The 17,306-nt window shown below is 39.6% G+C and overlaps 1 protein-coding gene across 4 annotated transcripts in view; it reads right to left on the reverse strand.

Moving 5' to 3' along the window:
• The window catches only part of ADIPOR2 (adiponectin receptor 2), a 52,290-nt gene that overhangs the window by 14,531 nt on the left and 20,453 nt on the right, over positions 1 to 17,306 (reverse strand). For all 4 annotated transcript variants that reach the window (XM_067756077.1, XM_067756078.1, XM_067756079.1 and 1 more), the window contains 2 exons: positions 15,441 to 15,693; positions 1,029 to 1,148 (listed from right to left, as the gene is read on the reverse strand). In XM_067756077.1, the coding sequence (XP_067612178.1) occupies positions 1,029 to 1,148; positions 15,441 to 15,611 (291 nt within the window). In that variant the 5' untranslated portion in view covers positions 15,612 to 15,693. The remainder of the gene's footprint in view (positions 1 to 1,028; positions 1,149 to 15,440; positions 15,694 to 17,306) is intronic.

The following is a 17,306-nucleotide window of genomic DNA, read 5'->3' on the forward strand; positions in this document are numbered from 1 at the left end:
TGGGTCTATTGTTTTGCTTGGCTTTTTCTTCACCAGTTTTCAAACAATGATGCAAATTTCCGAGGCTCTGAAAGTAGATCCGTAAATGTTTAGACACTCCTCCCCCTCCCCCCCTCCCCCCACCCCCCAATCCTCTGTCTTGGAAGAGATGTCTATATCCAGATTATAACATTCTCTTCTCAGCTCTGGTCCACAGTATAGGACTCTAAGTCAACTGGCCCCAATTATTTCTAGAATCATTATGAATGTAGGAAAACCTAAATTTAGTTTTCAGGATCTACGACTACACGCATAAAAAGTCTTGGTTTCATAAAACTCATGAAAAAGCTAAGTGTCAGAAAAATTTTTCTCTAAATGATCAAGAGTCCTTCAAAAATGTTTAATAAATGAATTTACACACACACACACACACACTGAATTGTGTTAACCTGAGGTCATACCTGCCAGGGCTCCTACGGAATGGACCGAGCGGCTATACCCGTACCAGGGTCCCTGACCATTTTCTCTAAACAAGCAACCCCAATTCCAGTTACCATTTTAGGGGGGAAAAAATCCCCACATGGATCCTAATGAATCAGAAAACATACCAGCTACACTGAAGATACTAGACGTGTGTGAAAACTGGGCAATTCCTATGTGAAGAGGAGTCTGATTAGCCACACGGTCCCTAAGAAGAGCAGCACACTCGCTATCACAGCGGAACAGATTCAAGGCACTTGGAGATGGCACTCCAGCATCTCCAGGCATCGAACCCCCCCAACTTTTTCATTCTGTCTTGTCTAAATGGTCAACAAGACATCTACTCTGTGAACCTATGTTCAGGAAAGCCTTGCTTCCCAGCTGGATAATGTAGTGCTATCAAACCTTTATCACGGCTGTGCAGGCAAACAGAACCTGTGCCTTGAACAGGGTTAAAGTCTTGACACTGCTTCTGCCCCCCACACCACCACACGCCTCTCTCCTTAAAGTTTCCTGTTTGGGAAGGACTAAACATACAGCACGGAAACAACAAGAAAGGGCCACCTTACCTTGCACACAAACTCTTCCATTCTCTCCATGGCGTGGTGGGCTTGTAAGAGGGGGGACATGCCCATAAACCCCTCGTCCTCCTGAGACGCTCCATCATCGCACCGACGTTCCTCCAAGCTCTGCAAGGCAATCACAGAAACAGTCAGGGACAGAGACCAGGAGCCAAAGGAACCAAACAATACCTTTTCCTTGAAGAATTACAATGAAATTCTCTCAAGGTCAAAACAAGGCTCAGACAAGTAACAATATAGGAAGCAAGGTCTGTTTATTATAGAATGGTTATGAGTACTGAAAATGAACAAGAGGTGCCTGATTCTTCTCTGACAGACAACTGAACTATGGCAGCAGCATTCCTATTCAAGGAGTAGCCTTGAATGCTTTTTTATTTTAAGAATTATACCCATAGACCACATAATACTATTACACATATAAAGTTGAGAGATTATTGAGGGGAAATCTCCAAGAATCCCACCTGGCACGTGTAAAATAAATACAATGTGGTAAGTGCTCTAGGGGAAAAGAAAGAAAGGAGGAAAAAAACTACATTTACCAAATTCTTAAAATACACTGAGCACAAAGAAAAGGCCATCTAACTTAATCCTGACAACCACCTTACTAGAATAGTATTCTTATCAAAACATATAAAGAACATTAGGCAAAGAGGTTAAGTAAGTGGCCCAAGGTTAAAACTAACAAAGTGGAAAAGTAAAAAAGACGAAACCCATCGTCTTTCCACACAGGTGAGGAAATGATCACTGTGTCTGGGGAAATGCAGGAAGACGTGACAGCCTGCAGTCTCCAGGTCAAGGTGCCTGCTGGTTTAGACAAAAGGAAGTTGTAAGAAGGGCAACGGACTAGAACTCAGGAGATGCCAGGAGTAAGCCTGGTTTAACCGCTAACGTCGATGGTTTTCTAGACAGGTCTCTCAACCTTTCTGAGCCTCAATTTTTCTCATTTCCATCTAAAAGGAGAAGTTTAAATCTCTCCAGTCTTCTCCATTCTCTAAAATTTGGTGGTTCTGTCACTCAGTGAATAATGACACCACAGGAAAGTACTTCCTAAGCTAAGTGTCTGCCAGGTGAACAGCACTGCCCCCATAACTGCATGAGGGGGTGAACTGCAATCAGAAAACTAACCGGGGACGCTGAGCACACGGAGCTCATCTACCACAAAACGTGAATTTGAACGTGTTTCTAAAGAAATCCTAAGATTTTACTTTCTTCACTTTTCAAGATAACTAGAGGCTATTAGGCAGCATGTGAGACATGCTATGCACCCAATCTCAATTTTTTTTAAATTATGTTCTCCAAGAAAACCATCTTGAATCTGCTTCTCTAGTATTCTCACCAAGAAAACACCCTCCCCTTCTCTACTTACCTAAAACTTACCTTCCTGCCCCTCCATGCCAGCCCATCACCATCATGTTCCTGTTTAAACCTCTTAACTACTCTCGCATAGTGTTTCTCTACCTTTCCTTCAAGAAGGTTCCATGTTTCCCTCCCACACCCCTCCACAGCCCCTCTACCTTTCTAGGAACATTTTTTAGATTGCTTCCCCCAATCCTGTGAAATTTCAATAACACAGATATTAACACAGCCGTCTGGAGGGCTACAAACCATTGTAACATTTCAATGTGTTTCACTCCCTGCAAACAAGAAGCCATTTTCACCAGAAAATGTAGGCGCCACCTAACCCATCACACGCCTCCTCTTCTGAATTTCTTCAGCACTTCAGGTCCAGACTGCTCACTTGACAACTGATGTACAGCTCCTGTTCACTGCCTTACACTGTTTTAGTTCATATTTGACAGAATGTTGCTTTTTCACAGTAACGCTTCCTAAACTAGATTTTAAGTGTATGTTTGTCTTCTTCCATTGCTCCCAGAACAGCTGTGCCAATATTTTATATACTTACAAAGTTGCTAGATTAATTAATGCTTTAAAAGATTTAAGGATTGTGCCTTATTAAACAAAATAAAAGTGATAAAATTCCATTAAATCATCAATTATATGAAAACTGAAAATAGACAACAGCTTGAAATGATTAGCGGACTGATTTTTTTAAGTATAAAATGTAAATTTATATAAAACATAAAATAGGTCCAATATTTATGCATGTTTAACATGTAGTTCATTCTTCACAAAGAGAAACAGAAACATGGATTCAATCTTGATTCTCAGACAAATAAATCATGCCAGCAGTTTCCAATAAAACTACAAATAAGCACGCAGAACACAGTTAAATGTTTCCTGTACTATCAAAAGTAAAACCTGACTAAGTTGCAGGCAGTCTGCGATACCAACGGGGTCAAGTGCACTTGGATCCACGGAGGACCACTGACAGGGAAAGGCAAGGCAGCCTCACTGGCAGAAGCGAAGGCACTTCACATAGGTGACCTTTACTACAGACTGAGGAAAGGAAAATGAGGAGAGGGCACCTCTCTGGGTGGGCACCCACCACTGTCCACGTCTACAGGAAAGAGAGATGAACTCATCAACTTCCCATAGCAGGGAGGAGGAGAACAATGGCACTGCTATGGGGGAGGACAGCTTTGATTCTCAGCAGTGCTTAACACATGTTTATTACAAGAAAACAGAAAACATTGAGAATGCAAGATGTATGGTCTCAGTTGAACACCGAACAGAGGAAAAAACTGTTTATTCACTTAAACAGTTTTTAGGAAAAGTTGGCTTGCCAATGGATAAAAGTGACTCTGAAGCCAGATAAACCTTGACTAATGATAAATTGTGTGATCTTTGACAAAATTATATACAATCTCAATAAGCATCAGTTTCCTCATCTGCAAAATGATTTTAACAACACTGTACTACACTGCACATCTGTTTAAGGAACAAAGATAATAAATAAAAGAAACTATCCCAGGGCCTAGGACTCCGGCAATAAATAAGTGATGGTCTTTCTCATGATGATGGGCTACGTACTGAGCACACTGAAGTAGGTGCCACAGCCTAGTGGGGAAGGCACCCCTGTAAGTAAAACAAACAAACAACAAAAAAACCATAGCAATGAGCTAGTCTATAGCATGGACAAGGTCTGATGCAAACAGAAAAGAGAGAAGTTAACTCTGGCACTGCTAGAAAGTTTTCCAGAAAGGTAACATCTGAGGCAAGCCCTGGAAAATGCATTAAGAGTTCACCAGTCAGACATGACAGGGAAAGGTAACAGCCCGAATCCAAAAACACAGAGGGAAGAAAAAGCTCCATAGAAAGAGCACAGAGTTTAGCACAGCTGTGGCAACAAAGCAAATGTGATGTGAGGCCAAAGGAGGTGAGTAAGGAAACAATCCAAATGCCTGTGGATGAGGGAAGAGACCCAGCCTAGCTAACAACAGAATACTAGTCAGTCATAAAAAGGAATGAAGAGTGGATACAGAAGATGTGGTGCATATATACAATAGAATATTACTCAGCCATTAAAAAGAATGAAATAATGCCATCTGCAGCAACATGGACGGACCTTGAGATTGTCATACTGAGTGAAATAAGTCAGACAAAGAGAAATATTGTATGCTCACATGCAGAATCTAAAAAAAAAAAATGATACAAATGAACTTATTTACAAAACAGAAACAGACTCACAGACTTAGAGAACAAACTTATGGTTACAGTGTGGGGTGATAGTTAGGGAGTTTGGGATTGACATATACACACGGCTATATTTAAAATGGATAACCAACAGGGACCTACTGTACAGCACAGGGAACTCTACTCAATATTCTGTAACAACCTAACTGGGAAAAGAGTTTGAAAAAGAATAGATACATGTATATGTATAATTGAATCACTTCCTTGTACACCTGAAACTAACACATTGTTAATCAACGATACTCCAACATAAAATAAAAAGTTAACCAAAAAAAAAAAGGAATGAAGTTCTGGCGCAGGCCACCATAGGGATAAACTTTGAGAACACCACGCTCAGTGAAATGCACCCCACACAACAATTCCACTTACATGAAATACCTAGAATAACCGAATTCACAGAGACAGAAAGTAAACTAGAGGTTCCCAAACACTGGGCTGGGGGGAGGAAGGAATGAAGAGTTACTCCTTAAGTCTTTCTGGGGTGATGAAAAACTTTGGAAGTAACAGTAATGGTTGCACAACATTGTGAATACGATTAGTGTCACTGAACTATATACTTTAAAGGGGTCAGAATGGCAAATTTTACATTATAAATTTTGCCATAATAAAAAATTTTTAAAGAAGGTAAAGACATACAATGTAGCTTTATTAATAATAGTGAAAAACCAGAAATAACCCAATTGTCTAACAATAAGAAACTGGATAAACAGGTGTGATAGATTTATATAACAGAATACTCTTCCGTAATAAAGAACTGACACAAAACAATATGGGTGAGTAGCAGAAACATGCCAAGTGAAAGAAGCCATTATTAAGACAGTGTGTATCACATGATTCCATTTGTATCAACGTCAGCAACAAGCAAAACAAATCTACTGTGGTAGGAGTCACAATAATGGCAACCACTGGGAATGGGGGTGAGGGAGGGGTTACTGACTGGAAGGGCATAAAGGGAAGTTTCTGAATGACGGAAATAATCTGAATCTTGATCTGCGTGGTCGTCACACATATGTAGTGTCACTGTGCTATATATCTAAGATTTGGGCATTTTAAACACATTTTAATGTGTTTAAATTACCCCATAATACAATGTTTGTGTAAATCATACCTCAATAAAATGCTTAAAAATAAAAAAAAAGAAAAAAACGGAGGGAGAGGAATGGAGGTGGAGTTCGGTAGGAACCAGCTCCTTAAAAGCTGCTGACGCTCCTGGGCTTCAGGCTTTGCCCTGCAGGCAGGGCTGAGCATTTAATGGATATGAGAGCAGGGCAAGCTGAGCACTAGACTTGCGTTTGGAAACTATCACTTTGGCAACAGAGAGAAGGTCTGGTTGAAGAAGGGAAACAGGAAAGGAGAGAAATAAATTAAGAAAATACTTTAAAAGTCTAAAGCAGGTTGATCTCAGCTAGGGGGAATTTTACCCCCCCCTCCTCCCAGGGGACATCTGGCAATAACTGGATTCACTTTTACGTGTCACAAGTGGTGGGAATGCTACTGGCATCCAGTAGGTAGGGGCCAGGATACTGTTAAACATCCTACAATGGCAAAATGTCACCAGGGAGTGAGAAACTCTGATCTAAAGAAATAATGAGAGGGTCTATACACCTCAAATGATGTATGTCACAGTTCAATACTGTGTTCACATCAGAAAAAAAAAAAAACGTATCAGATTCTTCTCTGTGAAAGATGCTAATAAGTGAGCTACTTACTAATAAGTGGTTACTAGTGCCGGGGCTAAATGGTAAGCATTCATTCAAAAAACTCAAGAAGTATTCACTGAGCGGCTACCACTTTAGAGATGAGAAACCTGAGGTTAAATGATGTGTTCAAGGTAACACACCTAGAGTCAGAAATGCAACTCAGGTCCACAGAGTTCCTGCTCTATTCATTCCCCTCACACAGTTTTCTAGTTATGAAACGGCCTGTTTCTGTGGGTAACAGACATTGGGCCAAAAGGCCACGACACATACAGACAGCCCTCGTTCCACATGGTAGCTCAGGATGTACAAACTGTGCAAGCCAAAATCACGTTTGGCAATCTTAATGACCAGTGGGGACTACTGCATGACCTGAACAAAATGCTGTCAAAACATTAAAATCTCTGTCAGTTTTACATGTACAAAGAAATAGACTAGTGAAAACCAGTATTTATTTAGCATGCTATATTTTAGAACAGAAACACTGAGAATTAACTGTTTATTTGTTAAAAAAAGTTACCAAGAGTGATGTGAGCAGTGTGTGCCTTCTTGTTTAACTTATAACACACAGTGAGCATATTCTCTATGCCTTGGCAAACTGTCGTACTTTCTACGTTTGGATCAGGGTTTCAACGTTTTATTCTTTGCACTTTCAAAGTCATGAACCATCCTTAGGCACTCCTTTCATCTGACCTTTCTGCCTGCCACTGGCCATCCACATCCTCTGTCACACGATACTCCTTTATGGCGACAAGCCTGCCCTCGCTAAGATCCTCTGGCTGCAGATCTAGAATCTCTTTAAGTGGCGGCAGGCAGTGCCAACATTCCCACAGTCAGCTATTGCTTCTCTAACTCCTATTTATGTTTGACTTGATTTTCACGTTCGCCGTTATCACGTTCATTTCTTTGCTTCACTCTTATCTTTGTCAGCCTCTTCCCTCTTTTGATTATCCATTTTTATAAAGGGTCGCATGGGTTTATCACTGGGAAGCAACACACTTTGCTGTCTCATGGATTAAGTGAGTAACAGATGTACACTGACCAGTCACTGACAGACTTTCAAAGAAGTCATCAATACAATGAACATCTACTATTTGCACCATCATCTGTGGACTGGAGAGACAGCAGAGAGTTGGTACTTTAAGAATTACTGACAGTAAATAAACCACAGTAACTAAAATCTGAACCATACTGTGGAGGGACTGATATTATTTAACGAACGCATGGTAGCTGAAACTCATGCATGCTGGAAACTCGCAGAGCATCAGGGCTGCCTGTATGCATTTCTCTTCTCATCTTTTACAACTGCCCTTCTATCCAAAATGGTGCTTCTAAAGAGCTAACCTCAATTCAAAGAACGCGATCCTATATGTAAGGCAAGAATTTCACTGTACATTACATTACTAAGATATGTAGCTTCATCCAGGTTTTTTTTGGGGGGGGGGTGGGGATCAGTTTTTTATTAATAAATACCACCAACGGTAATACTTCCACCTCCCATGGTCCAGTGTATGTGTTATGAAGCAGAATGTGGTCAGTGGTCAAATACACACCCCAGTAAAGATAAATACTTCCACCCATCCCAACATGTCAGCAAGATTTCTGAATTTTTATAAAAGAACATTTCCTTCAGAAGAGCAAAGTATTAATAAGTCTGCTGATCTACCAAACATTATCCCCACTTCTCACCCTAATATAACAGAATACTCACCAACATGTCTTCAAAAAACAAATGTCTAAAACACGACCATAAATAGTTATTTGTTGTGTTCAACCATTTGTTAGCAAGTTATTTGTTGCTAATTAGGGATCTACACAGAGTGGGTGGTGGTAAATAGTTCCCCTGGTGAAACAGAGGTTAACATGTAGGAATTAAGTGGTAGAGTCAAGCAGTGGCTAGAACACAAGACAAAAGTGTTTTCTCCAGGGCACACGGGCAAGTTTATAGCTCTGCCAATAAGGACGGTTTGGAAAGTCTGTGCTGAGCACTATATATATATAAAAATATCTGTCTTCCAATATTAACTCTAAAGAACTACCTTGTCATGAGTGGAAATTATTTTTAATTTCCCTTCTAGTAGCCACTAAACCACAGCACCCAAACATCTGTTTCAATACTAAACTGCATCTATACTAAGATGATCACATACAAGGGTTAAACATTTGCTCTGTTCTGCTCCTGTTGTCATATCTCTAACTGTTATCAAAACAAGTTTTGAAGAGAAACAGGACATTGTAAATGATAATTAAAACCAAAGCTGCCTAAAATAAAGGCATAAACCTTAATTCTCTAAGGCTTTCTATGAATAAATCACTATATTTAAACTTAAAGAGAGGTCAATGCTCTGAAGTGAGTACAAAAACACTTTCAAATCTTTTCCTCCTACTATCTTCAGTGAAGTCCATCTGTGAGAAGAGTTAAAGTGGGTTATATCTCAAAACACAACAATATCCAACTCTGATGATCCGTACAAACTGCAACCTAAAATGTTAATTCTCTGGAGTGTATTTTACCTTTGGAAAGAGAGAACCAGAGTGATAAAGATGAAAGTCCTATATGAAAATAATTCATCAGTCTATTGCGCGTTTATCTGCTTTAGCCCAACTCAGTTCAACAGAGTAATTCAGTTTAATAAATATTAAGAGGCATTTTAAAAAGATGAGTAGGGCTTCCCTGGTGGCGCAGTGGTTGAGAGTCCGCCTGCCGATGCAGGGCACACGGGTTCGTGCCCCGGTCCGGAAGGATCCCACATGCCACAGAGCGGCTGGGCCCGTGAGCCACGGCCGCTGAGCCTGCTCGTCCGGAGCCTGTGCTCCGCAACGGGAGAGGCCACGGCAGTGAGAGGCCCGCGAACCGCAAAAAAAAAAATAAGAGTAAAATATAGTCTCTGTCTTCCACGGGCATACAATCTAATAAGGGGCTGAATTAGCTACATAAATGACTAAGAAATAAGGTACAGCCAGTTTAAAGACAGGGAGTGTGGAGCTCGGGAAAGGCTGCATGAGGAATAGAATTTTGGAAAGACGAAATAAAAGAACTGTCAAGAGGGAAAAGCAAAAGTACCATTTTGAAGAAAAGAGACTAGTTCAGTTCCGCTGAAACTTAGGGTGCATTTAGCGGAGTAGCAAGACATAAATTATATATTTAAATACTAGCTGAAGTCAGTAGACAAAGTGCCACAGAGATCTACGGTCATAACACTATCCACAATTAGAAGATAAAGGTCAAGGAAATGGTAAGATACCCAGGGGCCAGGACGGCAAAGTTTGATTAAAATGTATATGCCCTACAGAGGTCAGTGAGAACTGAGGCTTCTGCATTCACATAACTGTGAGGACTAAGATCTAAGGCCCCTACACAACATGACCTCATTTGTTCAGGAAACCCTTGCCCAGGAAGATTAAGGGTACAAACCAGTAGGTAGCTTTGCTGTTAGCTTTAGGAGCTTCTCAGAAATTCACTTAACATTAGACTGCTCAACCAGCTCCTTAGTATAATAAATTACTGAACTGGGCACACCTACTCACTTATCAAGTAAGAACTTGCTCACCAGACTTGCTCCAACTGTCCTAATCTATCACAAGCTCTGCGCAATGTTAATACGATCTTTGTATTGAAAGACCTGCTTTAAACCACGAGAAGTCAGACCGCAAACCCTACCCACAGCCAGCCATGGCCTCTCCTTCTAAAGCAAGACCCTTCAGAGTGATGCTCACTCTCACTGCAGTAAATAAGAAACTTCGCTTAGTCTGATCAACAGGTTATTTTTGTTTGTTTGCTTTTTTTATTAACCATTTTTTAAACTGAAGTACAGTTAATTTACAACGTTGTGTCAGTTTCAGGTGTACAGCAAAGTGATTCAGTTATAACATCAACAGGTTATTTTGATGGTCTTTTTGGAAAGTTGACAGGTTGAATCCAGCCTTAAATTTAGAAGTCTGCATGTGTAGTAAGGGCATTAGCAAGCTGATGTAGCTAACACACAAACACAGGGGTTAGTAGAAATTAAGGGGTCTTCAAAAAATGATAGCTGAAAGAGTAAGCACCGATGACTGCATCTCTGCTGTCGTCCAACAGAGGTACAACAGCCAGTCTATCTGAACACTCACTTTGGCCAGCCTAGCAACATACAGACTCAGCCTGTAAAGACTAGCTATCGCTATCAAAGATTGATGGGAAAGACCTTTAAAATCATCCAAGTTTTTTTTTTAAATTCTCACAAAGCAGCTGTCTCTAATCTTAACTGAATTTCCTAAGTAGACCTCCTCAAGAAAAGAAAATGAAGTGACTGGCAGACGGGAGTCTAATTACAAGTTAGATTTCTTATGATAAACTAATAAACAGTGGCATTCTTATGAGTTTGGTTAAAGCAAATCAGTTCAAGAAAATAATTCCTAGGTTGAATGAATGAAGAGTTGGCTCCAGTCCCCGTTTATGAAGAAGAATTTGGAGCAGAGAAAAAGTAGGACAACCATAAAGGCTGCTCTCTTTATTCAACTTAATACCTTAAAAACTCAGAGATACGAAATAAAGTCATAAAACTAAAGATCAAGGGTAACCTGGTTTGAAATGCCTCTTTTGTGTTTTTATCTATAGATGGTTACAAAACACAAACTATAAAGTTCAGCAAATACAGTTAAAAGAGCTGATGCTTTAGAGCCAGAGGCCTAGAAGTAACGGTCTATCCACTTCAACCAGTACACAACACCACACATTTCAGAAAGAACTTTGGGGGGTGGAAGAACACTGGACTGGGAGGCTAAAGATCTGGATTTTAGGCTCACTTGCTAACAAACTGAAACCCTTGTACCTTTCACTCTAGCTATACCAGATGTTTTGCAGGTTCACACATCAATATACACCAATGTATACTCAAAACACGTTAGCTATTATCATTATTACTATTCCCTAAAAGCATCATGCTATTTCTTATTCTGAGTCTTCACATCTGCTATTCCCTTGGCCTGGAATACCTTTTAGTCCTTCAATAACCGAGTCAAGCCTTATCCAGTTCTGCTTATTACATTTCCACTTCCTTTTAGATAACCCCAGTCATAGAAAAAACAATCCTAAAATTCATATGGAATGACAAAGGACTCTGAATAGTCAAAATAGTCCTGAGAAAGAACAGCAAAGCTGGAGGCATCACACTTCCTGACTTAGAGACATATTACAAAGCTACAGTAATCAAAGCAGTATGGTACTGGCATAAAGACAGCCACATAGACCAATGCAACAGAAGAGAGGGCACAGAAATAAACTCACACATATACAGATCTTCGGCAAGAGTGGCAAGACTACACAATGGGGAAATGATAGTCTCTTCAACAAATGGTGTTGGAAAAACTGGATATCCACATGCAAAAGAATGAAACTGGACCCTTAGCTTACACCATACACAAAAACGAATTCAAAATGACTTAACTAAAAATAAGTTAAATGTGGGAATTCCCTGGCAGTCCAGTGGTTAGGACTCCATGCTTTCACTGCCAAGGGCCATGGTTTGATCTGGTCAGGGACCTAAGATCCCAAAAGCCATGCAGCACAGCCAAAAAAAAAAAGTTAAATGTGAGACCTGAAACTATAAATATACTAGAAGAAAATGTAGAGGAAAAGCTTCATGACATAGTCAATTTTAAAACATTTTCATCACCCCAAAAGAAACCCCATACCCATTAGCAGTGACTCTCCATTTCCCCATCCCCCCAGCACTTGACAACCACAAATCTACCTTCTGTCTCCATAGATTTGCCTATTCTAGACATTTCAAATAAACAGAATAATTAAATATGTCATCTTTGTGACTGGCTTCCTTCATTTAGCAGAATGTTTTCAAGGTTTATCTGTGTGGTAGTATGTAACAGTATTTCTTTTTTTTTTTTTTTTTTTGCCAAAAATATTCCATTTTATGGACATACCTCATTTAATATATCTATTCATCAAGTAAGTGATGGACATTTGAGTTGTTTGTACTTTTTGACTCATAAATAGTGCTGCTAGGAACATACATATAAAGTTTTGTTTTGATGTATATTTTTATTTCTCGGGTATAAACCTAAAAGTGGTATTGCTGGGTTATATGATAACTCTGTTTAACTTTTTGAAGAACTGATGACAGTTTTTCTAGAGCAGCTATACCATTTATATTACCCTCAGCATATATGAGGGTTCGCATCTTCATGAATGCTTGTTAACTGTCCCCCTTGCAAAAAAATTTTAACCATTCTTGTGCATATAAAGTGGTATCACATTGAGGTTTTGACTTGAGTTTCCTTAATGATTAAAGATGTTGAGCATTTCCTAAAAAAAAAAAGCTTCGTGACGCTGGGCATGAAGAAATATGACACCGATATCACAAAAAAAGCAAAATAAGAAAAATAGGACTATGTCATACCACAAACCTCCTGCATGGCAAAGAAGACAATTGAGAGTGAAAAGGTAACCTAAGGACAGGAGAAAACATCTGCAAACCATGGATCTGATAAGGGGTTAATATCCAAGATATATAAGGAACTCCTATAACTGAATAGCAAAAACCAAACAAACAAAAACAAACCCAACTTAAAAATGTGCAAAGGACTTGAACAGACATTTCTCTAAAAGACATATAAATGGCCAACAGGTATATGAAAAAAAAAGGATGCTCAACATCACTAATCATCAGGGAAACACAAATCAAAACTACAATGAGATACCACAGTCACATCTGTTAGGACAGACATTATCAAAAAAGAAAATAAAGTGTTGATGAGGATATGGAGAAATTAGAACCCCTGTACACTGCTGATGGGAATGTAAAATGGTTCAGCTACTATGGAAAGCAGTATGGAAGTTTCTAAAAAATTAAAAACAGAACTACCATATGACCCAGTAATCCCACTGCTGGATATTAATCCAAAAGAACTAAAAACAGTACCTTGAAAAGATATCTGCAGCATTATTCACAATAGCCAAGAGGTAGAAACAACCTAAACAACCATCAGTAGATGAATGGATAAAGACAGAGTGATATATACATATCAATAAACTATTACTCAGCCTTAAAAAAAAAGGCTTGTCTTATGCTACAACATGAACAGACGTTGAGGACACTGTGCTCAGTGAAACAAGACAGTCACAGAAGGACAAATACTACATGATTCCATTTATATGAGGTATCTAAAGTTGTCAAACTCATAGAAGCAGAAAGTAGGATGGTGGTTGCCGAGGGCTGGTGGGGTGGAGAAAATGGGGAGTTGCTATTCAATGGGTAGATGTTTCACTCACGCAAGATGGAAAAGCTCTAGAGATCTGCGGCACAACAAAGTGCATACAGTTAGCAATAACATATGTCATGTGTTTACTACAATAAAAAAGAAAAGATAACCCAGTCCTCATCCAAACCTAGCGACAGTTCTTACTGCTTTGATAACTGCTTAGGCCTAAGTAGCAATGGAGGGAAAGTCAAGTTGCTCAGCCTGAATAGGGGAGTCTTAGCTGCTAGTACATGTTATTGTAAAACATCAACAAGAAAGCAAAGCCATAAGCAAGGAAGAAAGTTCTTACCCTAGCTATCTGTCAAACTTCTTTTAAAAGAGTAATGGTAGGGCTTCCCTGGTGGCACAGTGGTTGGGAGTCCACCTGCCTATGCAGGGGCCACAGGTTTGATCCCTGGTCCAGGAAGACCCCACATGCCACGGAGCAACCAAACCCATGCGCCACAACTGCTGAGCCTGCGCTCTAGAGCCTGCGAGCCACAACTACTGAAGCCCGTGTACCTGAAGCCCGTGCTCTGCAACGAGAGAGGCCACCGCGATGAGAGGCTCGCGCACCGCAGCGAGTAGCCCCCTGCTTGCCGCAACTAGAGAAAGCCCGCGCGCAGCAACAAAGACCCAATGCAGCCAAAAATAAACAGATAAAATGAATGTAAAAAAAAAAAAAAAGAGTAACGGTAGTTTGAAGGCCAAATTACACTATACTCATAGTAAGCAAATCTTGTTTTTAATCCTGCCCTGTATATGCGGGGGCACACGCACACACAGGGACACAAAAACAGTCTTTCAATGTAGCACAACTAGCCAAGAGTATGAAGCTGGCTTACAAAGTGTTACCAAGGGTAAAAGAAGAAATAACCTTAAATTTCCTGCCACAATAGCCTGTATTTCTACAGTGCTCTGGTGAAATTCTTATAAAAGACCTGAAAAGACAAGACAATCCTCTCGAGTTCCAACCAGCACCACTACTACCCACACAATAAGCTTATCTCTTACGATGGTAAAGATGCAGTTCCAAATAGAGGCTTTCAATATGTTTCTAACTACAACCCACAGTAAGAAATGTATATATTATTCATATCTATAAACACATACATATCTAAATAAAGTTAAACAATTTCATCAAATAACATAGTTTAAAGGTATATTACTACATATATGCACCTTAATATCTTTATTTGCGGTCTAATTAACACTGCTTGTAGTACCAAAATAAATTTCACAAACTACTAACGGGCATAACCTACAGTCTGAGAAACACTGTACTAGAAACACAACACTGAACGTGCTACACAATTGCAAGGTTCCAAAGCACATGGCAAAATGTCTATTAACAATGACACTGGGACCTGCTCACAGATATTTACACCTTTGCGCTCTTGGTATAGCTGCTTGAATCATTTAAAAGCTGCTCTTTTCTCTGCGAGGTAAAAGGAAAGATTAGATTATTTTCCCAGAATTCTACTGGCTCCCAAGGTATGCACTGGAGATAAACTCTATCTGAGAAGTAGTTCCAGCATGCAATTAGGATTTCTCCAAAAATATAAACGATAATGTCATTACTAAATCATGGCTGAATTATAAAGGATATATGGTAACTACAAAAACCCATTTCCTTTCTTAAATAAGATAGAGCAGCTTAAGTACGGTTTTACGTGTCAACAGAAAGGGCATAACTAATTCCTAGCTACCTTAAGAATAAGAGACTTCAAAATCTTACAAATGTGCTCAGGGTTCCTTTTCAAAACGCCATCTTCTCTCCAGCAGAGTCCCCGTACTCTTTCTTTTTAATATCCTTCCTCCAGCTACATTCCCATACATTTGTTTTACTTACCATCCTTCCACTTTAACTTACTTTTTTATGATGGGAAGAAAGGGCAGATGCCTCTACAAGAGGCTCCAAATCTCCTTGGTGGATGTCATCGTCACCTCCCCTTGTACCATCAAGTCGGTGCCCTTTTCTGAGCCTTATATCTGGCTCTGGAGTCCTGCTGTACTCCAGTCGGTTTTCTGCTGTCTCATTCATGGGATACCCACGCCTTTCTTACAAAGAGGTCTTTCTGTTCCTTCTTCTTGGGAGGATGGACTTTTAGGATAGTGAGTTGACCCTAAGGAGAGAAAGTTTTGGATTAACATATTTGAATGAGTGATGGGGGAAGACATATGTTGTATTATTTTACACTAAAACTAGAATTTTCTGCAATCATTAAGAATAAAATAATAATGTATTAAAAAAAACCCTACACTTGTTGATAAAGAGGACTGCCAAAATCTACTTTTAAATGAAAAAAGCAGGATATCAAAGACGACATGTATAATGTTCCCGCTTATACATTATAAGCGTATACAATCGTGAATACGTACACATGTGTACACAGGTACCTATTTATTTGAAATTGTGCTCTTGGTCCAGAGGCACACAGGGAAGAACCTAGGGTCTGTGGTGAGAAGGCTTACTCTTCATTTTGTTCTGCCTGCATTGTTTTTACCACATGCCATCTAATACTTTTTCAATTAAAAACAGACCTAACTGTAGAAAGAATATATGTGGAGTTTATGTACTACAACTAGGTTTTACATACCCAATCTCACTTAAATCATCACAATGACCCTTCAGGGTATTTTGAGTTCTACTTCACAGGTGAGGAAACCAAAATTCACCATACTTTTATGAACTAAGACAACGTCTCTGACTGCCATGGCACATATTATTGGTTATGTTTTGCATTTAAGTTGCTTAATGTCTGAAATTTCAGTATTTCTGAGCTGCTTTGAACTCCAAGTAGATTACTCTGGAAGGCAAGAGCACACTCCTATTATATCCCTGAGTTCCCAGAAAGTACTGCGCACATAAATGTTTAATGAACATGACAGATGATATTTAAATGTTCTTAAGTGGTAAAAACACATTCAGAGATCATCAATATTTCTCTAAACTGGATCACATAAGTTTCCTAGGAGTTCAATAATTTCAAGTCCTTGGCCCTCTACCTCATAACTTACAGGACAAAAGCTTATTTTAGAGATTTAAGTTACATATCCAAATAAGGTGATTATCACAGCCAATCCAACTAGAAAGACAAAAACAGGAAGAAGCCAAGGTACATGTTATGCTCATAAATCCCATGGGATTCAAAATTTTTACTGCGGCAGGGGAGGAGTGGGGCAACGTGGGAGGGTCTGGATAGCATGAAGAGAGGGTAAAACAGGCACTTAGTGTTCACATGTGGATACACAAGACTAAGAATTAGCCAACTGTTAGTTTCATATATCATCTGAGTTTGTTGTAGGAGTTCTCTCAAGTTTTTAGAACAAGAACAAACACAGTCTTTAAGGATCACCAGATCTGGGCCTGTGCCCATCACATAAGGGCCTGAGCCAGCATACTCTAATAATGAGATTATAAACTACGCTATTAATACCCAATGCTGACAGAGGAAACAATGCTAGGGATTTATATTTATTTACAAAGCTGTTTCACACCCACCATTTCACTTTGTTTCAGGGAAGAGGGAGCTAACATTTACTGTGGACTGACAAAGTTAAATTCTGTACCAGAGAATTTACAGATGGTATCTCACATAATTCTTACATATGGCCCTCTGAGGTATCTTATCCCCATTTTACAGATGTGGAAACTGAGGCTCAGAGATTAGGCAACTTATCCAAGGCCATTAATCTCTAAGAGTAGCTGGAACAATGAACTGTCCTGCTGTACTTG

This window comes from Pseudorca crassidens, chromosome 11 (genome assembly GCF_039906515.1).
Source record: "Pseudorca crassidens isolate mPseCra1 chromosome 11, mPseCra1.hap1, whole genome shotgun sequence".
In the NCBI taxonomy this organism is placed as follows: Eukaryota; Metazoa; Chordata; class Mammalia; order Artiodactyla; family Delphinidae; genus Pseudorca; species Pseudorca crassidens.